Source organism: Emydura macquarii, unplaced genomic scaffold (assembly GCF_026122565.2).
Source record: "Emydura macquarii macquarii isolate MOO-44397 ecotype Brisbane River unplaced genomic scaffold, CSIRO-AGI_Emac_v2 contig_2207, whole genome shotgun sequence".
Classification (NCBI taxonomy): domain Eukaryota; kingdom Metazoa; phylum Chordata; order Testudines; family Chelidae; genus Emydura; species Emydura macquarii.
The window spans coordinates 1019157-1045870 of NW_027132344.1; the positions used below are offsets into that span (position 1 = coordinate 1019157).

Below are 26714 nucleotides of genomic sequence, written 5' to 3' on the forward strand. Positions count from 1 at the left end.
ATTTGGCTTTGTCAGAGGGAATGTGCGTGGAGGAGAGGGCAGGTGAAAGTAGAAAGTTTCAGCATAAGTTAAATTGGGGAGAGTCTTAAAGTCAAGAATGAGGTGCTAATATTTTATATGCAAGGTGAAGAGATGCTAATAAAATAAATTGAAGGATGAGAGCAAACTTGGTGATTTTTTCAAAAGCACTTTGGCCATACCAAAGGAGGGAGATGTAGAAAAATTGTAAGCCAGGCAAGGGATCAGCAACATTTGGACAAAGGTTTTGGTAGCTGGAATGAAGAGGAAAGGATGGCTTTTGGGAATGCTATAGTTGAAAAATCACCAACATTTAGTCACCACACCAATGTAGGGCAAGAGAGAAGAATCAAAGATTATTATTACTATTTAATTATTTGAAATGCAGTAGAACTCAAAGACCCCAATCAAGATCAGTACCTCATTTTCTGGGCCCTCTACAAACCATGTAGAATACCAATGTTATGAACTTGAGGGAGAGGTAGGCTAGTGGAGCTGATACCAATGAGAGGAAAAGGAGAGGAGAAGTGAACACATCAGAGTGGTTGTTGTTGTTGTACCGTCAATACATAACAATACATTTATATAAGGAAGTGGTTAAAAAAAAAAAAATAGGTGGACATATTCTCCTCCTCATATTTTGGCTAATATCTCTTTACTGTGACCAGCAGAATGGCCAGCCTTTCTGACTTATTTGAAGGGAAAGTAGTTGAGATTGGCTGAAAAATGCATATTTCGGGTGTTAAAGTGAAATGACAGATTTCCACTGCTTAGGTTAGGTTGTGATAAATATCTTTTGATAAATTCAGGCTGGCCTGAAAGACTCCAGTTCAGAAGAAATTCTAACCAAATATATATTTTTAAATGTCATTCTGACTATTTAAACATTATATAGAAAATAAAAAGTGTAGATGTATATTTAAAGGGTTTTGGTTTTTAGCATAATTATAACAAACACAACTTTGTTCTGTAAAATGATTTTGGAAGATCAAGTGCTTGTTTTAATCACTTTGGTTTTTTTAAAGCTATTTAAGAGCCAAGATATTAAACTTGGTCACAACTAACTAAACAGAAGCTGTAAACAGCTTTTCCATTCCAAATACTTGAGAACTTCCTCTGATTCCTAATCTATGTGGGGACACTCAGGAAAGTGAAGGGGAATCAACTGATAGTGTGAAGAGAATAAATTAAAGCATGTTAAACTGTCACATGGATGTTCTTGTTCAGTAGTAAAGTGTCAAACTAGGAAAAACAATGTTTTAATATTTCCATAGGAAACAGTTCTATCAAGTGGGGAGGCAATTTGTCTTAATTTTTTAACTGACATTTTTAGGTAGTATAGACACAAAATTTACAGTTGTTTTTGTTTAAACAGTTTAAACCGGAGTAGTTGCCCCTCTAGGGTGGTTCTGCAATTCCACCCTATGAGGTTTTATGCAGGTGTACTTAATTTTATCTAAATGATAAATAGTGAAGAGTAAATCAGATTTTTGAAATTCTTTCAATTTTAATAATCAATGGTGGTGATGGTGGCAATAACACAGGCAAGATTTGGTGAATAACACAAGCAAGTTCTGATGTTGATTATGTCATCTACGAGCCTAATTTTAGGTTTCTGGTCCAAAATGCAGGGCCTGATTCTCCACTCATTACACTGGCTTACACCAGTGTGGCATAATGGTGTAACAGAGTACGGAATTGGGCCCTGAGTCTTCAGGGGTTTACTCAGGGCTGCAGGTCTCTTTCTAAAATCTTAAGTCTTTGAGTGATCCCACAGAACATAAATTTCTATTGAATAGAGGAGAAATAGGGTCTGGGAATGCCTCAAAGAACTGCTGTCTACAGTTGTTAAACTAATGGGGGTTATTATTTTTCTATTTTAAATAAAATAAAAAAATATGATTTTTTTGAACATCAGAAAACATTTGTGCGTGTGAAGGAGAGCTGAGAGGAAAATCAGGCTCTGTACTTATTTAAGTTTTTGCATTGTACAGAGAACCATTCTAACTTGGAATAGTATATTTGATACATACTTAGGTCCTAAACCTGCAAAGAGATTTGCACTGAATATTGTATATTAGAAAACAAGGGTCCAAATGAATAATAGGATCTGGTCCAAAGCTCCCTGACATCAATGGGAGTCATTTTCCAGTGAGAGAATGGTCTACCATTTGTAGATCTGAAGAGCTCTCAAATTTATCATTTTAAAAATGCCATTTTTTGTAATCCTTTTTTTAGCTGTATCCATTTAGCTGTAATCCATTTTGAAGCTGTTTGAAAATGTTCCACTGAAATTTATGTTGATGGAAAATTTGGTTTTTGACTGACTCAAAATTTTCTCAGAAAGTGTCCGTCTGCAATGGCAAAACTCTTTGATTTCAATGGAATGAGGACTTGGTCCTCTCTTCTCCCCCTGTGCCTCACTGCAGAACTTCTGTCTAAACTCTTCCCTAGCCCTTTGCCAGACTTCCTACTTCAGATTTAAAGAAACAGTACACCCCTGGGAGTGGAATGAGTTATGGAATTGATAACAAGAGAAAAGAACCCTTCATTTCTAGGTCATTATCATCTTTCATAAGTGCTGAATTCTCAAAAACATATTTTTTTAGATGGTGAGTATAAAGTATATCTGCTCTGTAAGATCAGAGCAGTATGACCTGCCTACAGCTCATAACGGTTTTATCAGTAGTGTAGCATAAAAGAAAATCAAATAGAAATCTATTCTTTCCTATCCCTCACTCAGAATCCACCCACTGAATAATTGCATCTTGTTTTAGACAGTATACAAATGTATTTTCCAAGTTTTCTTATTATTGTATAGCTTCTATCCAAAATGGATAGAGAACTGGCTAGAGCATAGGGCTCAACGAGTAGTGATCAATGGCTCCATGTCTAGCTGGCAACCGGTCACAAGCGGAGTGCCCCAGGGGTCGGTCTTGGGGCCGGTTTTGTTCAACATCTTCATTAATGATCTGGAGGATGGGGTAGATTGCACCCTGAGCAAGTTTGCGGATGACACTAAGCTGGGGGGAGTGGTAGATACCCTGGAAGGTAGGGATAGGATACAGAAGGACCTAAACAAACTGGAGCATTGGGCCAAAAGAAATCTAATGAGGTTCAACAAAGACAAGTGCAGAGTCCTCCACTTAGGAAGGAAGAATCCCATGCACAGCTATAGACTGGAGACCGACAAGCTAGGCAGCAGTTCTGCAGAAAAGGACCTGGGGGTAACAGTGGATAAAAAGCTGGATATGAGTCAGTAGTGTGCCCTGGTTGTCAAGAAGGCTAATAGCATATTGGGCTGCATTAGGAAGAGCATTGCCAGCAGGTCATGGGAAGTGATTATTCCCCTCTATTCGGCATTGGTAAGGCCGCATTTAGAGTATTGTGTCCAGTTTTGGGCCCCCCACTACAAAAAGGATGTAGACAAGTTGGAGAGAGTCCAGCGGAGGGCAACAAAAATGATTAGGGTGCTGGAGCACAGGACTTATGAGGAGAGGCTGAGGGAACTGGGCTTGTTTAGTCTGTAAAAGAGAAGAATGAGGGGGGATTTGATAGCAGCCTTTAACTACCTGAAAGGGGGTTCCAGGGAGGATGGGGCTAGGCTGTTCTCGGTGGTGGCAGATGACAGAACAAGGAGCAACGGTCTCAAGTTGCAGTTGGGGAGATCTAGGTTGGACATTAGGAAAAAGTTTTTCACTGGGAGGGTGGTGAAGCCCTGGAATGGGTTACCTAGGAAGGTGGTGGAATCTCCATCTTTAGAGGTTTTTAAGCTGAGGCTTGACAAAGCCCTGGCTGGGATGATATAGCTGAGGTTAGTCCTGCTTTGAGCAGGGGGTTGGACTAGATGACCTCTGAGGTCCCTTCCAACTCTAATATTCTATGATTCTATGATAATGGTGTTCTCTGATTTTGCTAGTCTCTGGTCCATCTGGCAGAGATTAAGCTATTAAAGATTCTTTGCGTTGTGTTTTCTATTAATTCTGCAATGTTCACATGTAGATACTTTATTCTTTGTCCTTGCTGATACCTGGCCACCAAAATGACTGGCTGGTCCTTTCATGGCATTTAGTTGAAACTTGATGGCTTTCACGGATGAGGTTTAGGATTTCTCCTTTCATTGCGTTTGGAATTACAGTGCAATCACCTATAATTATGAGTCCATTTGGATTGCTGTTGTGGGACAGGTATACCCAATCACTCCTTTTGGGCATTATGGCTCTACAGCCAAGTCCAAATATCAGCTCTCCTCCTCAGGGTGGTATGACCTAATGGTTAGAGTCAGAGGGACTGTCCTTAAATTCAGGGCAATGCAGCCTACTGGCCTACATCTATGAGGAGGCCGTGTACCTCAGGGCAATATGGCACAATGGCCAGAGTCAGTAGGACTGTCCTTCAGTGCAGGGCAGTATGGTCTAAGGACCCCAGTCAGTAGAACTATCTTTCTGTGTAGGGTAGTATGGCCTAGTGGCTGCAGTCAATAGAACTGCCCTTCAGTGCAGGGCAGTATGGCCTAATGGTCAGAAACAGTATGTCTTTCCTTCTGTGTCAGGCAGTATGGCCTAGTGGATTGGTTTGACAGACAGGGTAGAGGGACCTGGACCTTCCCTATACCACTGGGTCAGCAGGGATCCCTCTGAAACATGGTGACTCTGTTCCCAGTACCACAACTGTATCAATGTCTGGTTCCCTTGGGCTACTTCCTACCCTGTCTTTCTGCTCTGTAGTCCACAGGTACTTTGGTTCTTTAGGGTAGTCAGTGGATGCAGTTCCATTGACTCCTTTCCCTCGTGGGCTTCTGCAGACAGCCAGGTATTTGCCTGGGCTCATTGTACCTGGCATCTGCAGTCTGGGGCTCTGGCAGCTCCCAGGCAGGAGCTGGCATCACATATCCTCTCACCTCCTCAGTCAGAGCAGACTGAGCTGAGTTGGTCCTTTTTATACTGTGGTTCCAGTTGGAGCATGCCCAACAGGGGAGAGGAAGTGTGGCCTCCTCAGCCCATAGTATGGGGTTAACCCCTTCTCGCCCAGTGCAAGGCTGATATATCCGTCCAAGTACCACAAAGTAGTCTCTTGTCATTTCCTTAATGTCCTTTGGCTACTTGGGCCAGCTTGCCCTAATATAACTTAGAACTTTTTGAAGTTGTGTGTCTGTCAAAGTTACTTTTAGTAGCTGGTGTAGTGTCTTTTCTGACACTGGTATGAATATGTCTACAGAATCCATGTAAGCCTTTACATCATATTTGAGTTTACAAGTAGTTGTGCAATGCTGGGCTCTATGACAGAGTGTTTGCTACTACCAGAGTTTTCCTAGGAACATATTTAGCAATTGGGTTAAATCACATTAAGCTTATCAAAAGACCCTGGCAACTCAGTAGTGCTTGATCCAGGTCTTTTTCATTGGTGAGGTTTACAAATGGTTTATAGTCTGTTATCAGTATAAATGAATCAAAATCCATACAGATACATGTAAAAGTTATCACTTTCACATTCACCTGCCTTTTCGATCTGTGCATATTGTTTTTCTGTTTCTGTGAGTGTGTGAGAGCAAAATGTAACTGGCTTCCACTCAGAGCCACATTGCTGCAACAATACACACCTAGGCCGTAGTTGATTCTATCCGCACTGACCATTGTGGGTGTGTTCACATCGTTGTATTTGAGAACTGGAGCTGTTGGGATCAAATCATTCATTCAGTGGCTTTGTCTTGTAGGTTTTGACCAAAGTAATTTACCATTCCCAGTATGCATCTCAGTTTTGGCACATTAATTGGAGCATCCAATTCTCAAATTGCTTTTGCCTTCTCAGGGCTAGGACTGATTTCATCTTGTTTAATTTCTGTCCCAAAAACTCAATTTTGTTGTAGATGGAAAATGCACTTTTCCTTGTTTAGCTTTAGTTTGAATGTCTGATTAAGCTTAGAACTTTATTGAGGGTTCCATTGAAGATCCATATATCAAAATATCATCCATGAAAACTACAACTCCATTTTTATTCATTAACAGTTTTGCCTTTTTTCTTTTTTTTTTCTTTTTTCTTTTTAATTTCAGGTGCAATGGTAATCCCAAAAATAATCTTTGAAAACAAATTCTCCCCAAAGGTTGTGATAAATGTGGTCAGATTAGCATTCTCTTTGGCTAAAGGTATTTGCCAGAACCTGCCTGAGGCATCCCATGTGGAGAATACTGTAGCTCCTTTCATTTTGGGGAGGATATAGTTTTCATAGAATCATAGAATATTAGAGTTGGAAGGGACCTCAGCGGTCATCTAGTCCAACCCCCTGCTCAACGCAGGACTAACCTCAGCTATATCATCCCAGCCAGGGCTTTGTCAAGCCTCAGCTTAAAAACCTCTAAAGATGGAGATTCCACCACCTCCCTAGGTGTAACCCATTCTCTATAACCAGTACCATCTGGGCACACCATGCTGTTGTCTGAGAGATTTTCTTGATTATGCCAAACTGTTCCATTCTTTTTAATGCAGTTCTACTTTATGAAGCAATGGGATAGGTATCCTATGAGGTGTATGTACACTAAATGGTTCAGCATTGTCTCTTAAGGCTATTTGTACTGGATCTCCTTTAGAAGTCCAGTATCACCAAATAATCCATTAAGTTCTTCCACCTTTCTCACTAGGCCCAACATGGCTGCCACATTGCAGCTGTGTTTGTTGTTCTTTGATCACATACACTCTGAATGCAAAGCTTTTGTTTTTGTAAATTATTTTTGTTGTGAACTGGCTCATGAAGAACTGAATACCTCCAGGTCTCGTCAAAGCTGTGTCAGGTGATGTCAGCTCTGGGAGGGTGATTATACGTCCCTTCTAACATGACTGCCACATCTGCTTTTGAGTCAGTTTTAAAGTCAATAGTCTTTTCATGAATATTCATCTTAACTCCCCAGGTAGGCTCTGGATCATCATGTGTTATAGAACCCTGAAACAACGGCTCTTGACTATCTGTAGCAGTCTGTTCCCTGACTGCCTTAGAGTGGCAAAATACTTCAAAATGTCCATATTCTCTGCATTTATTACATCTTGCACCTTTGGATGGACACACATTTCTTAGGCCATTAATTTTCCACATCTTGTGCATTTAATTTGAAAGGTTTTGTAGTTAGCCTGGGACTTGTTCCTCATTGCCTGAGGGGTTCAATGATGACTACTTTTATTAGCCATTTTATGTCTTTTACAGTTTCTAAGCTAGTTTCTGCCTGACATCTTCCCCCCTCATTGCCCACTGGATCTCTGCCAAATCATTTTGCTACCTTCACTGCCTTTTGTTTTGCTGCTTCTGCAGTTTAGTTCAGTTCAGTCTGCTTTGTTATTTTGAATAGCTGTGTGTAGGGTTAAATCTGTATTTATTTATAGCTGCTGTGACAGGCTTTTGTCTGTAAGCCCAATAACCAGTTTTACAGTCCCCAAATCAAGGTTTTCTGCCAAGACATACAAAACTCATATAAAGATTAATCAGATTATACCTGCTTCTTGAATTTTCTGGTGAAAGCATGCCCTTTCATAAACTAAATTTCTGAGATATAAAGAATGCATCAGACATAGCCAAAGCTCTTTTATAGTCATCATTGTGACTTTTGTCAGTAAAGGCAAAAGACTTAAAGGTATGCTCTACCTGCTTTCTTATATCATAAATTAAAGATGATACCTGGATGTCTCCAGTTTCCACGTGGAGTTTAGTAGCAATGAAAAACCTTGCAAAGCATTGCTTCTGGTGATGTAAATTCTGAAGTTCTCTGGGGCATAGAAGAGTGATATGTTGATGAGATTGATCCTTCAACCTCTGTTGCTGTTTTCCTCATTTTCCTTCTCCTCTGGCATTAGTTAGACTCCCTTTACTTCTGACACCTGGTCATGTACTTCTTGTATATGGTATGTTGTAAGGCTGCTGGTAGCAGATCAGGCTTCTGTACCAGATTTTGACTGGCTTCAGATTTTCCATCATGGCGAGAGATACAAGAGATGTGTTCTCTTTAAGATACTTTAATGTGTTGCTGGGTCTGGCTGTTACCAGCTCAGCTAAGGTATGTTACACATCACACCGTTTAGTAGCTGAACATTGTAGTATGTGTTAGCATTCCTTCACACATGGGGAGCAGGAGGAAGCTGGAGTGTCAGGGGAAGTCAGGATGGGTGTTGTGCATAGTAAGTGGAGTGATCAGGGGAGAGATTGGGGTTTCAGAGATAGAGAGTCAGGGTGGGTGTTGAGCATGGAGATTCAGGGGAGTTGGGCAGAGGGGCAGCTGAGGAACTGTCAGGTATCAAGGAGCAGATATTGGGTAAGGAGTAGTAGAGGGAAGATAAGTTGAAGGGAGAACTAAAGACATTGTCAGAAAGGGAAAGAGAAGTAACCACCAGAGGAGATGCTGAAAGAGTGATCTGAGAGATAAAAGGAAAACCAGCAGGGTACAGAGCTGCAGAATGAGGTAAGAGGAGAGAGAGGGTCCTGGAGCAGGGAGTTATAGAAAAATCAAAGATAATGAGGATGGAGAAGAGCCCTGAGGCTTGCCAGGCAGGGGTCTATGTCCACACTGCTGAGAGCAGATTCAAAACAGTGAAGGTAGCAAAATGATTTGGCAGAGATCCAGTGGGCAATGAGGGGGGAAGATGTCAGGCCAGATGTTGTATATGACTCATTCAAGGAGCCTAAGGAGTGGCAAATAGAGTTGGTTGGGATTTTTCCACTGAAATATGCTGTTTTGCTGAAGCTGGAATAGTTTGCAGACATGCAATGTCCATGAAACTTCTGTTGGGAACATTTTTGAATGAGAGTGAATGTGTGTATCTGTGTTTATAACTGATTGGAAACCCTGCTCTAGCTGATTGAGGGTGAAAACCTCTGCTCTGAATCAGGCAGAACAAGAAATTTAACCTGGGTCTCACACAGCCTTAGACAATACCACCCACCCACAGTCAGCTTTGTTTTTGGTCCACTGCAAAACAAATTTCAAACATTGTAATGAAGTGGAATTTTCCTCCTCCAGTCAGCTGTCATGGAGACTACAATGAGGACGGGATAGTGAGTGGCAAAAGCAGAAAGGAGTCAGGGATGTTTTATTTGCTTTACGAATAAGGCTATGTCTACACTACAAGTGTGACAGCGGCACAGCTGTGACACCACAGCTATTCTGCTAGTGTAGACACTTGGTACAATGACAGAAGGGGTTTTCCATTGCTGTAGTAAATCTGTTTCCTTGAGAGGCGGTAGCTAGGTTGATGAAATAATTCTTCTGTTGATCTTGTGTGTCTATACAGAGTTTACGTTGGCTTAACTATGTCTATTGGGGGTGTGAATTTTTCACACCCCTGAGTGACGTAGTTAGGTTGACGTATTTTTAGGTGTAGGCCAGGCCTAAACAGAGTTTTAAAATAGTCTTCAATAATGTCTTGCCTTTGTTACAGATTGTTCACAGAACCCTAGCAGCCATGTTGGGCTCCTTGGCAGCCTTAGCTGCGTTAGCTGTGGTTGGTGAGGTAAGTATCAACATTTCAAGTATTCAGTTTATTTCTACATACTTACCCTGTGAAAATGGTCCCATTGTGCAGCAGCCTTTATGGGACTGAAAATGCTGCAAGAACAGTACTTGTGTACTCTTTTAATTCCTGTTTTTGGGGCCGTGGATGAGAGATGCAGTCTTGGCTCCAGTTGGGAAAAAGAAAGGAAGGCCAGCATGATGGTATGATATTCTGATTTTGCAGGAACTTGAATTCTACCATTTTTCAGCTGTATTCAACTTTAATACTGTATGATGTAAATGGGCCTAAGTGAGGTGTAGTCTAACCTTCAATTTTCTTAGATTCTGCAAACTCTTAATTTTTCTATCTTATGTAAGATCTATATTAACAAAGCTGGAGACAGCATTTTTGTGAAGGGATAAACTTTTACTCCATCAGGCCATGCAAAAACCATAGCTCCCCAATTTTTACCAATAATAATCCCTTATATTTTCAAAGGTGCTGAGAGAATGAAGATATGACTGGAAGTATGAGTGATGTAAGAGACCATAATAGGCCTTTAGGTTACTGAACAAATCCAAAATATATAGAAGTTTAGAGGAGATTGACCATCTGTATCCCCACAGAGGAGGGAGGCCTGTAGCTGCAACAATGCAGTTATCTCCTTCTGATCCCATGTTTTCATATTCTCGGAAGGATCTGTTCCTGTGGTTCAGTGACATATATTGCCAGTAAAAGTTGGTACTTCCCAGATAACAAAAAGTCAACCTGCCTATCCCGCAACTCTGATTGGATCATATTTTTGGGATATGAAGCTTGTAAACCCTGATTTGCTTGGAAGATGTCCAAGGTAGTGATGTTGGATGGAGCAGACTAGAATCACAACCTTAAAGGTCTAGGTACCCCACAGAAGGTGTGATCCTTCCTGGGCCATCACAACACCAAGAAGAGCTGCTGCCCTCCTTCTTCCAGGAAGGAGGAAACCACAACAACAAAATCTGACCAGCTAAGTGCCTGAGGAAGCCGTCAACCAACGAAAGATACCAAGGCCAGAGATAACATCATGTGGTCTGGTCCCTGTTCTGCAGTCTTGATGCTGAAGCTCCAAAGATCAGCAAACTAAAGAATATCAACTTTTTTCTCTAAGTAATCTTTTTCAGTTTTGTTCCCTCTTTTAATCTACCTGGCAAAGGTGCTTGGCATCTGAATTGATTTTTCTCCAACACTTTAAAAGTATGAACAAGAGAGAGTGTGTGTATGTGTATGTCAAAGAAATAGCACATGCTATGCTTCTCCTAAATCTACAGTAAATCCTGTGTTAACTGCTCTGTGTCCTATTGGGTTCTAAAAGAGCATCTGCCCTCAAAACGAAAATTATGGGTTGTTGATCACTTTGTGTCTTAGGCCTGGTCTATACTGCTGGCGAAATTCGATGGCAGTTGACGGGAGTTATGCAAGCTATGCAGAGTAGCTTGTGTGACTCCCATTGACTTTGTAACTTCCATTTAGCGCTCCATCTGCACTGCACTGTCCCGACAGGAAATGCGCTTTTTGGGGAGGTGGTTTTATTAGATCGACTTCCGGATCGATTGATTCGGGTATAACTGCCATAGCGATAGAGAGAGAGATTAGGCGAGGAAAGAGTTAACTGTAGAAAGACAAGGTGGAAATCATTCTATAAGTGGCAACTTTCAAGAAATCTGGTAACTGCTTCAAGGGCTAACAAGCAGACCATGAAACCTTAAGTTTATATGAGACTAGATCATGTGTTATATTAACTCCATGATTTAAGTCTTAGTTATATTCATCCAATGATCTGGTCGGTTGTTGATTCCATTCCATTATTGTCAATTTGTTGATTTATTAGTTCTATTCCAATTGTAATTTTGATTTGATAATTGTGCTGTTAAATCCTTAATCAGTCTAGTAAAAGTATTAATAGTTTTAGTTAGAAGTTTGTTTCTTTTATTAAATTTGTAATAAATCCCTTAAAATCATAACCCTGTTTTTTCAAAAATAGCTAGAAGGGGTCACAATAACCTCACTTGGGGAAAAAAGTGATGTCATAATGTATGCCAGAGCTCCTTGGCTCTCTCTTTAAACTAATACCTTTATCCCTCACAATTTTGTCAAGTTCAGCTGTATAAGGTTTCCTGTGGAGCCTAAACAGACATATCTACTAGTTATACTGTCTTAGGCCGCATAGACAATAACATTCCCTCTGTGGTGTTTACACCCTTCAAATATTTCTGTCTTCCCCCATGCTCCTTAATTGTACTTACTAGTTCTTTCAATTTTTTCTCATAAGCCAGTCCCTATACCCTTGCTGTTACTCTTGTTTGAATTCCCTCCAATTTGTCCACATGTGAAACTGAATTGTCCTATTCTGTTAGCAGAAAGGAAAGTAAGGTTCAGTCTATAATCCAATTTTCATTTATTTCTGTAGAAGAGAAACAAACAAACTAAAAACCAAATGCAGGTGCTTGATAATGAGCCATTCAGGCTGTCAGCATTTTTCAGAGATAATAGGAAAGAGCCCCCTTTGGGTGCATTGCAGACACACTAATTAATTCCTATCACAGCTTATTTAAATAGTTCACCAATAAAGTGGAGTTTGTAGTTACATAGCTAATCACTAGCTAGGTGATCCACAGGATTAACTGATAATTGTATTGTTTGATTTGCAGAGACCAAGCATGGTCAAAGTGGTGGAGTGGATTGATTATGAAACGCTGGCGTTGTTGTTTGGAATGGTAATTAAAATGTAACTTTTGCTCTAAAAGTGCTGGAATAATTGTAGTCAATGTCTAGCAGTTTATTTTAATTTTGTTAACATTGTTTCAATTTAGAGGTGCTATGCTGAAAATTGGTTCTTTAGAGTGTTTAAAAATGGAAGGTACTCAAAATCTTGGAGAAAATGAGGCACTTTGGGAAATATTTGTCTCTGTCTATTTCTTCCCCCATAAAATGGGGAATATAACTAAAACTGGATGAATAACTTATACTTTGGCTTGCTAAGTCAAGGTGTGTGAGGTTAATATCCTTTATTGGACCAGCTTCTGTTGGTGAGAGAGACATGCTTTTAAGCTTACACAAAGCTCTTCTCCAGGTCAGAAGAGCTCTTCTTGAGGTCATTTTTTGGCTTGCTAGGAGCAATGAAAACCTGGAAAAAAAAATTGAGTCAACCCAAAATGAATATGAAAATTGCACAAAAATGTTGGTGAATTTGTCCCAAAATTGAGGTTTTTGAACATTTTAAAGGACCAGATTTGTAAAAGAGCCAGAGGGGGAGTTCTCCTTATGGCCTTTAGCCCAATGTTTAGGGCACTCATAGTGGATGTCAGAGAGACAATTCAATTCCCTCCTCTGCAAGATGTGAATAGGGATTTGAAGTTGGGTCTCCCACATTGCAGGACAACACCCTAGCCACTGGGCTCTTATTGAAGCTGTTCTACTTTGTATATAAATAATTAAATACACGTAGGACTTAAACTTGGTTGTCCCCCCATCATAGACAAGTGTCCTAATCACCAGTCTACAGAATCATTCTCACTCTCTTTCCCTGACCCACTGACTATTCGCTGTGTTATCAATGACAATGAATAGTCATTGGGCCAGAGAAAGATAGTGGGAACGACCGTATAGCCTGTGAAGATTTGAACCGTGCTGTTCCGCAGCCATAACCACTGGGCTAAAAGTTGTAGGGAGAGCAGCAACTGCCAATACTGCCCCTGAAAAACATTTGCTTGGTTGAAATTATTTGGTGAATTTATGACAAAGTTGCAAATAGTTTCAGGTCAACTGAAACTGCATTTTTCCGCAAATAAACTATTCATCTGAAAATTTTTGCCCAGCTCCAGTGATAGCACACCTACCATTGAAAGGATCTTTGAGATCTATAAATGAAAAGGCCTGTGTATATGCCAAGTGATATCACTGAGAAAAGGTGGGTGAGATAATACCCTTTTTTGGACCAATTTCTTTCCCTCAGAAAGGTGGAAAAATTTAAATAATCTGATGGAGCTGTTGTCTTCTGTACTCTACACATGCAAACTAATGGCCACTTCGGATTAGTGAGGAGGGCGGTGATATCTGTAATGTGTGGTGTCTGCCAAGTAGCTAGTAGCACGTAGAGAGGCTGGCACGAGATCTATGCACCACTTACATCCCAGAATAGGACCCCGGCCCTACTGCACAGATGGTAAATTTTACCCTAAATGCCAGTAATAGAACTCTGACTGCTGACGGTTGGCATCCTAATTTAGGCCTGATGTCCTCTCAAAAAAGAGTGCCAAACTTGTGGTAGAGATGCAGGACACCTTGTTAAAGCAACAAACCAAACTGTTCTTTTTTTAATGTAAATAATTCCATTCTTATTTCTTTTCCTTGTTTTTGTAGATGCTTTTAGTGGCTATATTTTCAGAAACTGGATTTTTTGATTACTGTGCTGTAAAGGTAGGTTTGTTGTGACATCTAGCATTTAAATTCTTTACAGTGCTATATTTATATTACTGCAGCACTCTGACATATTTATTGAACTAGTATAACTGCTGTTTAGTCAAACCTTTTAGACTAAATGTTATCTTTAAAAACATTTATGTAAGGGCAATTTACATTTGTCATCCTACAAAGTACAGGAGTCAATGTATATGTTTTTAAGGATCTAAGTGTTTGAGGAAGCGTTTCAAGAAATGGTATTTGTATAAGTTAAGGCCAAAGGCCCTGATTCAGTAAGGTACTAAAGCATGTGCATAATTTTAAGCATGTGAATAGTCCCACTGATTTCCTATGGACTGGGTCCAACAGAGCTGGGCTCCAGGCATACTACTCAGTGTCCAGTCCAGAGGAGAGTAGAGAAGCAGGAGTGGGTCTGTCCATTGGATTCATGTTTATACATGATTAATGGACACAGACCTTTGTGCAGGGGTTGAACCAAAGACTCAGCTGTTATTCTATGTGAACAGAATGGCAGCCAGTGATGGCTTAGGCTGCCCAGCCAATGGGTTGGGAGAATGAGTTCAGTACTCACTCATGCCATACATAATTTCCAGTGTAAAGCTTGTTTTCTTAGGCTGTATTCAAGGGAGCGAATTTCCATATGAATATAAAAGGATGAATTCAGATTTGGGGTTAAAGCAAAAGAAAACAGGAAATCTGGATTCTCGTCCTGGTTCTACCACAGAATCCCTGTGTGATCTTTAGCAAATCACTTACTCTCTCTGTACCTGTTCCTCATCTGTAAAAATATTTCCCTACTTTCCTAGAGCATTTTGTAGCTAAATTAATTAATGTTTGAAAAGCATATTGAGTTCCTTAGATGGCAGCCCCTAAAGAAGTGCTTAATATAACAAATGTTCCCCGGTCATTATTGCACCATCTTTTATAAAGTTGTTCATCAGTCATTTCTGAAAATGCAGCTGATATGTTCTATGCCTTTACGCTGTTGTTATTTGTTTGGTTTTATTAGGCTTACCGACTGTCTAGAGGCAGAGTGTGGGCCATGATTATCATTCTGTGTCTTATTGCTGCAATTCTTTCTGCATTTTTGGACAACGTTACCACAATGCTTCTCTTTACTCCAGTAACCATAAGGTACTTTGTTATGCCTTTGGTGTTAGTTATAGCTAAGCATTGCTAGTCAGTGTGTGTCAAAATCATATTTTCGATGTTTGTTCAGCAGTTGGAATGGACCTTACAACCCCAAATGCTCTGACTGTAATTAGTAGAGAGAGCTACAATTTTCAGAGAGTTCAGCTTGCTTGTTTTCATGTATCAGTTGTGAGCACAAAACCAGATGCTTACACATTTAAATATCTCTGCGATTAAGTAGGTACAGAGGCAAGTACTCTGATTTATGCCCACATTTGAATTTCAATTGCAAATTGTGCCATCCATTTCATTTTGGGGGCAAATTGCTCTTGCAAACAGGGGAGCTGGACTTCTTGGGGGGGAAAAACACTTGTTCCTTCATGTATAGACTATTTTGCCTCTTAATGAGTGGTTTAAAGAAATTATAATCCCCACTAATACTACTGGCAATTGATGAAAATTTTTCTGTATCTGAAGAACTGTTTTTGGAATAGAAGACTCTAAACTCCATTCTTATTGATTTCCATGAAGCAGATACAACCCCAGTTAATTTAATATTTCTAGATTAGTTAATCACAATTTTTATTAAAATAGTGAATTTAGTTACTGCAGCTTTCCAGAAACTGATAGCATGTGATTTGTAATTACATTTAGTCCATGTGATTATAAATCACTCTTTGGCCTGAATTTAACCTACATTCAACCTAGTAAATCCAGTTAATCCAGTTTAGTATATAAAAAAAGCAACTTAAGGTGGGGAAGGCGGTTTTAAATATGACATCTAATGATGTAACAGTCTTTATCATATTTAAGTGTATAGAGTTGTATGAAGAGATGTGATCCATTGAAATGTAGTTTTATATGCAAGAAAGATCTGTTTCGCAAGTGGGGTTTATTATAAGCTGGGAAACAGCTGGTGAATGAAAGCTCCATTTGCTTGCTGTGTGATTATATTTTAAACAGATCACATCACTTTTACTCAAACAGTATTTTCATCACTTACAGTGGGTAAAAATGAGATTGTTAAACAAGTTTCTCCAATTATGTTGCAGAATGTTTGGAATTAAATAAAATGTAATTGCTAATGGATTGAAATCCTAAAAGTCTACACATTATGAACCACTGTTTACATGCAATACAACTGTAGCATTTATTCTGTTTTATGCTAACGATTTTATAACACTGGAAATAGGGTTACATCGTCATCTGAGATAATATTTTATTTAGATTACTATCAGTTGTACTTCTAAACTAGCAAAATTATAATAGTTTCTACTCTCAGGTTAGTCTAAAAAAAATAAGGTTATGTATATGTATATTTCTGAAAATGTCACGCTAGGGGTCATTCTTTTTATCCTGTTATTGTTCTCCTTAGTCCTTAACTATAATTTCACAGAGCTATTTTACACTATCATTACCATGCAGATGAAGCTACCAGAAAAGTCTACTGATTCCCTGACAATAAGGACTTTTACCATTGAGGCACAAAATATGGTGGTTTTTTTCTTGTCATATTTTGGTGTAGGCTGTTTTTAGAAATAATTCAATAAATAGCCTCCTTTAGCTATAACTTATTTTAGAACATATTTTGAATGTCAAGACACTTTATGATTTGCAATGTTCTACAAAATTGTTTATATGTATAGGAAATTGTAAATCTTGGATAAGTAAACCATAATAGTTTAATCCTCCAGTTCAGGTAACACATTTTAATTATCCGTTAGAGCTTTGCTTTTATGCACTACAGTGAGCATTCATTTTGAAAAGTATATCTATGCTCCATAAAGAAAAAAATACTAAAATAACATTAAAGTTGTACAGTTACGTACTGAGAAGTCAAGGAATAACAACCATAAGATTGTAGTCATGACTTTAATTCTTTTCTTTGTGAAACTGCATTACAATGCAGTTATTCTTAATTACATAATCTCATACCGTTGCTCAAATAATGCAATATAACTTTTTACTGGATAGTTATTTCTGGAGTCTTAGATTCAGTGTAAATAGGTGATATCTTGTAATGTTTTTTCATGATTTTAAATGGACACAATTTTCATTTCAATAACATCTGTTTTAACTTAGGTTTTTACATGATACATTCTTTAATCTCTGAAATATCTATTTGAAAAATGTAGGGTTAGATTGAGCCATAAAAGCCCAATTCTGTCTAAAGGCTCTATGTAGCTGCACCACCACCCCACCCCAGGAGAAGCCCTGGGAAGGAATTTTGACTCAAGCTCAGTTTCTCCTCTGGTCCTGTCTTACTTACAGGGGGAGTAACTTATTGTAGTTATTTACAGAATACAGTTTATTTCCCCACGTCATGCTGGTTCATCTCCACTGGCCAACATGGTTTTTTTTGGTGGGGAGTGGAGGAAAGGGAGGGAAAGAACCAAGGCTCCATCCACTTAACTGGTTTCTCTACTTGATGGGTTTAGGAGGGAATACTGGTTACTTCGAGCCTGCTCTACCCCGATGGCAGAGGCAGAGTGGTGTGGGGTGTGTATAGCTGTGTAAAGGGGTGCAGGGAGACTTTCTCCCCATTGCTCTTCTTCCCGGCTGCATTAAGCTGGGCTACATTCTGTTGTTAGTTCTGTTGTTAGTCATATGCTGTATATATTTTTTTCAACCATTGTGTATCTTTCCTTCACCCATACTTTGTCTTTGTCTTTTTAGTTTGTAAACTCTTTGGGACAGAGACTGTGACATCCTGTGTTTTTTTTACAGGGTCTAGAGAGGAAGGATGATCCGGTGGGTAGGGAGACCTGGGTTCAATTCCCTGTTCTGCCAGATGTGTCCTCTGTTACCTTATGGAAATCACTTAGTCTCGCTGTGCCTCAGTTCCCCATCTATAAAATGAGGCACTATTTTCTGCCCTACCTCACAGGGGAATTGAGGGTAAATAGTTTAAAGATTATGACGTGCTCAGATACTAGAGTGATGCAGGTCCATATAAGTACCTTAGATAAATAAAATGAGGTCACAGTCCATATTGTTCTAGTCTGGGGCCTCTACTGCAATCTAAATAATAAGATTAGCCCAGCTGCAAAGTTAGGTTGTTGGAAGACATCAGCAAATTGTGTCTATTACTTTCTGATATTCTTTTTAATCTCTAAGATACAGTTCTAGTCTGTATGTTACAAGACAGTATAATCAGATGTACATGTTACACATATATCTTAGCTTTTGAAAAAAAATCTGATATATTGTGTTTGAGAAAAAAGATGTGATTGTGTGCAGGAGGTTAGGACTGTACTAAAATGAATTTACATATGGCAGTAGAGATAAGATTGTGTGTGCAATCTGTGATATAGCGAGGGCAGAGGGCAGTAGGAGAGTGGTACTAGCCCACTCACCGCTAAAGGCCCCTCTCCCAGTCTAAGGGGAGGAGCCACCGGATCCAGGACTCAACTGATTTCATGGGACAACAAATGAAAAAACAGGAAAGGCTGTGAGGGTCAAACGGAGGGAACTGGAAGGGGACACCAAGCAGAGAACCCCAGACAGCGCCCACTGCTCCCGGAAGGTGTCAAGAGTGCCAGTAAGAGAGTGGTCCTATTTGCAAACTAGGAGGGTAACGCCCGCCCACCATTCAAGGCCCCTCCCCCAGACTAAGGGGAGGAGCCACTGGGCCCAGAGTGCAACTAATTTCTTGGGATAACAAATGTAAAAACAGGAAAGGGCGTGAGGGTCAAAGGGTCAAACGGAGGGAACCGGAAGGGGACACCGAGCAGAGAACCCAGGACAGCGCCCACTGCTCCCAGAAGGTGTCAAGAGAGCCAGTAAGAGAGTGGTGGAAGGGAGATATGTAAGCTCTAGAATGCTCAGGGCTCTGTTCCCTGTAGCCTAGCCTGAGTCACTAGAGGGCAATTAGGAGCAGCTGAGGCCAATTAAGGCCCAGCCAGGTGCCTGATAAAAACCCTCTGCTCCAGAGAGACAGGGCACGAGTTGGAGGAGTTGCTGTGCTGTGCTAAGCTAAGGAGCAGACAGAAATACAGTGTTGCGTGGAAGAGCAGAGGAGTCCAGAGAAAGGTACTGGGCCCAGGAGGGGGAAACCCACCCCTGGCAGGACTGAGATACTCCCCTAGGCACAGGGGCTGGGTAGGGAAGCCCAGTCCAGGGAGCAAGGAAGCAGGGCCTGAGAGGCCAGAAGAACCAAGGGAGCAAAGTAGCCCAGGGGAAAAGACGGCAGCTGCAAGTACAGTGCCAGCAGCTCATTGCTGCTACTCATAGGGCCCCTGGGCTGGGACCCAGAGAAGCAGGCGGGCCCGGTTCCCTACCTCTCTCCCTGGGGAGACGGGGTAACTGGTGATGCCCTGGCCCACTACAAGAGGCAGAAGCATGAGACCCAATAGGGTGAAGCCAGCTGCTTGCCACAAAACTTAAATTTGTTATTTCCTGACTTTTTAGTGTTTAACCATGGAATCTTATGCCTTTAAAATGTTTTTAGTCTTATTTTAAAAACGGAATTTCCTAGGAAATGTTTTAAATGAAATACTATTGTGGGGGGAAAATATCCCATAATATAGAACTAATTAGATAGACACCATTAGAACGCACTATCCCTCATAATTTAAGAGGCCCTCAGAATGGAACCAGTCTTCTATGCTTGCTAAGAAATAGTCTGCAGATGAGCCATTCTTCAGGGCTTATCTACATGGGGAAGTTTTACCAGTTATACTGATATAATTATATTGGAATATTTAAACTGATATTGTTATACTGGCATAACTTCCCATGTGGACCTTCTTAGGCCATGTTTACACAAGGAGTAGCACTTCACTCATATAGAAATACTGGTACTGTATACCAGCAGGGTGCTTCTAATGTGGATGCATCTATATACTGGGAACACTGTACTTTGCACCAATATAGTAAAACCACTTCCCATGAATGCATTTTTACAGGTATATCTTGGTTCAGTTTTGCTGGTATAATAGCATTTACTTGAGAGACTTCTGCTGGCACAGCTACGTTGGTCAGGGATCACACCTATTTACACTCCTGACCAACATAACTATGCCAACGGAAGTCTATATTATAGACATAACCTTATCTGGGAATAAGAGCGAGTTTTATAGTTTAGCTGAAAACCCTTCCAAAGCTACATAAGCTAAACCAGAAGTGGGCCCTCATATACTGGAGTAAGTCTGTCCACAGGGAGTTATACCAGTAAAACTATATAGGTTTAAATTCACATCTTAGTTATACTGGTATAACTTTCCCATATAGACAAGCACTCAGTAAGTTAAAAGTTGTGTATTGAAGGAGGCATGGACTCCATTGTATAACGTACCAACATTTCACTGTGCAACTAAGTTAGCTATGAACACGTGCATCTACTTTTAGCCTTACACTTTGTGTTTAGTCCCTGATTCCACAAAGGATTTTTGTCAGGAAAATATGCCTTACAGTGAGACTAAAGAAGGTTAATCTATTTAGAAGGTTAAGAGGTGATTTGATCATGGTCTATAAATAGTTATATGAGAGAATACTTCTGATAGTGGATGGCTCTTATATCTAGCACACAAGGATTTAATTTCTGGAATCTGAAGCTAAACAAATTCAGACTAGAAATAACGTGCACATTTTTTTAATTTATAACTTTTATTAATTTTTCCAAATATAACAAATATACCAAAATGCCATATTCATCATAATACACAAAGTAAATAAAGAGGGTTAGGATAAAGGGAGGGGAGGGGAAGCAACATATCCATCTTCAGCGTCTATGTTAATCTAGACCTCTTAAAAAGTCAGTCCAAGTTGCTTTGAATTTTTCGGGCATTCCTTTTTTTCCCCTTTCTCAGTCATTTATTAGTTGCAAGGGCAGCCATATTACTGAGTCATGCATCAATATTTGATGGGGATTGACTTCTCCATATTTGCAGGGTTAATTTTTTAGTGACCAAAGCTGCATGCTGGAACCACGCTGTCTTGTTACCAGGTAATCTCCAGATATCAGGAATATATCAAAAAATGAATCGCAAGAGGAAGGGTTCCAAATTATCATCCAATATCAAACTGGTCCTTCTCTGACTCATCTCATACCTGAAATTCTTGATACAGGAGCACTCCAAAAATATATGAGCTAACACTGCACCTAGGGAGTTATATTTCCAACAGTGGTCAGCATTTATGAAGCCATTACCTTTAGCCTATGTGGAGACCATTATATTTGAAAAAATATATTTGAAAATCATAAAAGGATACTACTGGCTAAGTAAATCCAGGATGTTTCCTCCAAAATAGTAAAATTTCTGGAGCTTCTGGAGGCATCTGGTCCAAATACATTAATAAAGTAAATGCTTTAAGAGGAGATATTTCCATGCTCTGGAGCAGGGCAAGTCAAATTGTTGCTGAAGATCTACAAATGGTTTAAATTTATCATTGTCAATTAGCTGCAACACATCATAATTTCTTTGTCCATGAAGTCCCTCCACATCAAGGTTTTGCCACCAATTTTGAGGATGGGATTGCTCCATAGGCCCGTTTCTGTGTGGAAGAATGGAAGCCAAGAATGGTAGCCAAGTTTTACCACGTTTGATTCACAACAGTTATTGTGGGAGGTCTGGAGCCATCACATTTATAATAATTTGAACCTACAGTACCTGAAAGGGGAGAAGGTATACTAACTGTCATTCAAACTGAACCCAAGATGCAGTCTGTGTGGTCATAGCTAACAGCAACAAAAAAGATGATAATTTTCCAAGTTGGTAAAATGAAATCCTCCAAGATCTAGGGGAAGCTGTAATTTGTTCAGAGCCAGTCTAGGCTTCTTACCTGTGCCCCCAATAAATATTCTGCAAATATTATTGAATATCTTAAAATAAGTTTAAGGAATAGAGATAAGGAGGTAGGGAGACCCTTCAGGACATAGAAAATTCTGGCAATTCATGTTCCATATATCAGTTTTACCCCACAAACTGAGGGTAAACAAACTTCACCTCTGTAAATCATTAGCCACTTGGGCAATAACTGGTTTTATATTTATCTTAGGGATGTCCTGAATATTTTTGGGGATTAGTATTCCTAAATACTTCATGTAAAAGGATTGCCATTGAAACTCCCACTTTGAGAAAGGCCTTTGTGGGCATATTTGTTAATGCTTAAAATAACTTTATTAATAATGGTTAGTTGGTTAGGAATAGTAACCTTGGTCTTAAATACAAATACATCATTTGCAAAGAGCATAATTTTGTGCTCGGTTTGGACCACCCTGATACCATGAATATGTGGATTTGCTCTCACGGCAGCGGTCAAAGGTTCTGCAGCTAAATTGAACAGAAGAAGTGAAAGGGCAGTCCTGCATCATATCTCTCTCAAATGGAAATAGGATGGAAATAATACCATTGGTAACTACCGTATAAGTCGGGTTAGAGTATAAAACCTAAGTGAAAGAAATAAATTCTTTACCCAATGCAAATTTTACTAACACATACAAAAGGTAGTCCCAGGCTATGCGGTCAAATGCCTTTTTGGGATCTGAAGAAATGACAGCTAAGGATTCTTCAGAATCTCTCAAAGCAGCAATAATATCAATCAGTTGATGCAAATTATCTGAGCCATATTTATTATGAAGGAAGCCTACTTGATTTATGTGTATAATGTGTGAGAGAATTTTGTCCAACAGCATTGCAAGAGCTTTAGCTAAAATCTGAGTGTCAGAATTGATTAAAGAAATTAGCCAGTAATTACTACATAGTCCAATGTCTTTCCCAGGTTTAGGAATAACTGAAATTACAGCTTTTCTTACAGTAGGCAGAAGAGTTTGCTCATTTTTGGCCTCATTGAACATATTGAGTAATCTAAGTGTTAAAGTTTCAGAGAACTTTTTGTAAAATTGAATTGGAATCTCGTCTTCACTGGGAGTCTCTCCAACTTTCATTTCTTTTATAGCCTGAGTTAGTTCCATGAGATCTAGAAGGGCATCTAAAAGTTTCTTCTGAGAGTCAGAGATCTGTGGTAGAGACAATCCAGTAAAAAAGTTCCCTAGGGCATCTTTACTGATTCAGTCTAAAGTTAAATATAGTTTTGAATAAAACTGTTGAAATTGTTTATTAATATCTGAATGTGTTGTATATAATTTATTGCTTCTATTGTGAATAACAGCAGTTTTATTTCTGTTAGCCTTTTGCTTAAGTCTGTATGCCAACAGCTTGCCATCTCTCTCACCAGATTCCCAGTAGTTTTTGCTTCAAACAGAATAAATCAAACTCAGCCTTTTGGGACAGAAGTTTGTTGATTTCATATCTTAGATTGATGAGGAGTCTGAGTTTCTCTGGGGAGGAGGCAGGAAGCATAAGCTACATCCGAGGCCTTGATTTCCTTCTCAAGAGTATCAACTCTATGTTCTCTCCATTTCTTTTTAAAGATGGCATAAGAGATGATATTGCCTTTGATGAAGGCTTCCCAAAGTGTGGCAGCTGATGAAGTGGTAGGGGCATTTGTTTTTTAAAAAAGTTCTAGCTCCTGCGGCATAGAGTTAACAAATAATGTGTCAAACAGCACAGAGGTATTTAATCTTCACATTTTAGTTGGGGGTGCATATCCTGGGGGCCTAAAAGTCATATGAATAGGAGCATGGTCAGATATAACAATACTACCAATGCCATCACCGGAGACAGAATTGATCAAGTCTTGTGATACTAAGAAATAGCCCTTGAATAACCTTGAATATTTTGAATGAGCTGCAGGAAAAAAACATATTCTGAGTAATCCTGTGGCCAATCTCCACATATCTTGTAAGCCTAAATCAACCATGTATATATGAAGTACTTGATGAGTATTAGTGTTTTCATATGTAGATGGAGAAGTTTTATCAAGAACTAGGCCTAGAGTTTTGTTAAATATCCAGCAACACTAATAAGATGTTGACCCATGTCATTTATACTTATAAACGTTTATTTAAAAAAAATGGGATTGTCCTGATTTGGCCTGTAGAGATGGGAAAAGATGATTATAGAATTTCCAATTTCAGCCTTGAGGACAGTAATTCTGCCCTTATTCTTAGACCTCATGCTTAGAATATTAACCTGCACCTTTTTATGTATTGGTATAGGAATGTACCTCAGTTTAGAATTAAAGCAACTAGAAATGGAGAGGGCCTACTCAATCTCTATTCAGTTTACAAGCTTCAGGTTCCGTCAGATGTGTCTCCTGGAGCATGGCAATGTCAACAACCTCTCTTTAAGCATTGAATATATATTTTTATTGTAATAGGATTATTAAAACCCTTTCTATTCCAGGAGACGCATTTAATGATCAGAGCCATCATTGCTAATATATACCAGATAAATATGAAGTTGCTTTGTGAATAAATGAGAAATTGCAAATTTTCCTGAGAAGCTTATCTAAGTAGCAGAAGTTATATAATCCAGGGCTAGTGTGTCACTTCCCAGGACATATTCTACAGGAGTGGGAAGGAAATTCCCAGCATGGGAGGATAACAGAAGGGGGACAGAAAGAGGAATTAAATAAGTGAAAAAACAAAATGGAAAATTTAGTGGCAAGACAGAAATATACATTAGTAGCATACAATCAAAAAGAAGAAACTATTTTAAATAGTCCAAAAATAGGCACTTGACAGTGGTGAATGTTGGATCAGGTGAAATTTGGGTATCCTCACAGTGCCTAGGGACCCAAACATTAAAACTATAGTAATCACCTATTACCAATGTATCAAGGTTCATATTACATGAATTACAGGTGATTACTATAGTTTTAATGAACCTTGATACATTAGTCCATATGGAAGCACCATGTAATAAAGCAATGATATATACATCACAGCGAGAGTCCTGTGGCACCTTAAAGACTAACAAATTTATTTGGGCATAAGCTTTCGTGGACAGAGATTAAGTCACTTGCAAAAGGTCATACAGGAGGTCTGAGATACAGCAGGGAACTGACCTCACGTCTCTAGAATCCCAGGCTAGCACCATAAGCAGTGGACCATCCTTCCTTTCTTCCTCTAGTTCACCATTGGCATAACTTACCCCATGTGGTCCATTCTCTGTCATTTGAAGTCCTTGCTTCAAAGATAGGAGGTCTTTCTAAAAAAGATACTCTATCTTATGGGCACAGTCTCTTGTTAAAATTCTGTGCTTGTGTCTGCAGGAGTTCAGACTAGATGATTATAATGGTTCCTTCTGGTCTTAAAATCTGTGATTCACTTAATCGCGAACATCTTTAAACACATGCTTAAGTCCATCCCTATTCAACAAATCGCTTAAGCATGTGCTTACATGCCATTGAAATCAGTGGCATGTCTACAGTGAATCTGGAAAGTGTGATTCTGAGCTTAGGTAAACAGATTTGTGGTGGTTCATCTCGAGCTAGCATGATAAAAGTAGCAGTGTGGATGTTGTAGTACTGGTGGTGGCTCAGGCTTGCCACCCAAGCTCAGACCCAGGGGATGGGGTGGGCACAAGTCGGTCCACCTGTGCTGGGAATCACACCTCCCAGATTGCAGTGTAACCATACCTCATAAGGCTTAAGGATGTGCTTAACGTTACGCTGTACTTACGTGCTTTCCTGAATTGGGGCCTAAGACTTTGATTTTGGTAAGCTTTTAAGCACAACCTCTCTTTGAGGTTGAATAGACTTAGCACATGCTTAAAGTCAGTCATGTGTTTACGTGCTTTCCTGAATTAGGCCTTTAGTGAACAGACTGCAAAATGTACTGTGTATGCACATGTTTTCTAATGGATCATAACTTGATAAACCCATTCTAGTGTTCTGAGACACTTCTTCTCACTGAGGGCTATTTCTTTACAAAATGTTCAGTATTTATAATCAGCTGTTTTGCTGATAGGGAAGTAAAAAATTGCATGAATTTTGTTAATAATAGGGAAAGTATATTTTCCACTCTCCTTGTATTAAAATATTGCTGAAATGCTCCTGCTCAACCACCAAAAAAAAAAAAGTTAAATTAGAATTAGAAAGTTATATGCCACTGGGAAGGGTTGTTAAAATGAAAAGGCCCATGCAACTTTAACTATAATTCAAGTGTTGTAATGATTTGGTACTTTTAATATAATTTTTAAAATATGTATTTTGAATGCAATACCCATTGCAATATATTGTAAAATATAAGTATTAATTATGAAAGGCCAAGTTTTAATCTTTGTTCAACAGTTTGGAGTTTCCAGCACAAGTAGTAAGTTTTATAAATCATTTAAGGTTTGAGGCAACTTAATCAAAGGTTAAGGAGCTGATTTCATTTTCCTCTGTATGCTGCAGGTTATGTGAAGTACTTAATCTTGATCCTAGACATGTCCTGATTGCAGAAGTGATCTTCACAAATATTGGCGGGGCTGCCACAGCTGTCGGGGATCCACCAAATGTGATTATTGTTTCAAAGCAGGAAGTGAGGAAGGCGGTATGTATCTGTTGTGTTACTAAAAATAAATGCGGATGTGGATTTGTTTATTAGTTTAGACCTTTTCCTCCCACATCCATATAAGGAAACAAAATGCACCTATTCTCTTGCTATTTTATCATTAGTGCTATTGAGTATAGCTGGTAAAAAATTTTAAATCAGAAATGTGTTGAACAATGGCCTTATTTTCAGAAAAAAAAATTTCCTCTCCACGTTTTTTATGTAATCCAAAAAGGAATTTTTTTTTCAGTTTTTA

The 26714-nt window shown here is 39.3% G+C and overlaps 1 protein-coding gene across 1 annotated transcript in view; it reads left to right on the forward strand.

Annotated features, from left to right (window-relative positions):
* OCA2 (OCA2 melanosomal transmembrane protein) overlaps positions 1 to 26714 on the forward strand; it is a 259682-nt gene that overhangs the window by 83055 nt on the left and 149913 nt on the right. Inside the window, exons 9-13 of the mRNA XM_067559931.1 lie at positions 9433 to 9504; positions 12174 to 12239; positions 13885 to 13941; positions 14954 to 15078; positions 26320 to 26458. Coding sequence (XP_067416032.1) covers positions 9433 to 9504; positions 12174 to 12239; positions 13885 to 13941; positions 14954 to 15078; positions 26320 to 26458 — 459 coding nt within the window. The remainder of the gene's footprint in view (positions 1 to 9432; positions 9505 to 12173; positions 12240 to 13884; positions 13942 to 14953; positions 15079 to 26319; positions 26459 to 26714) is intronic.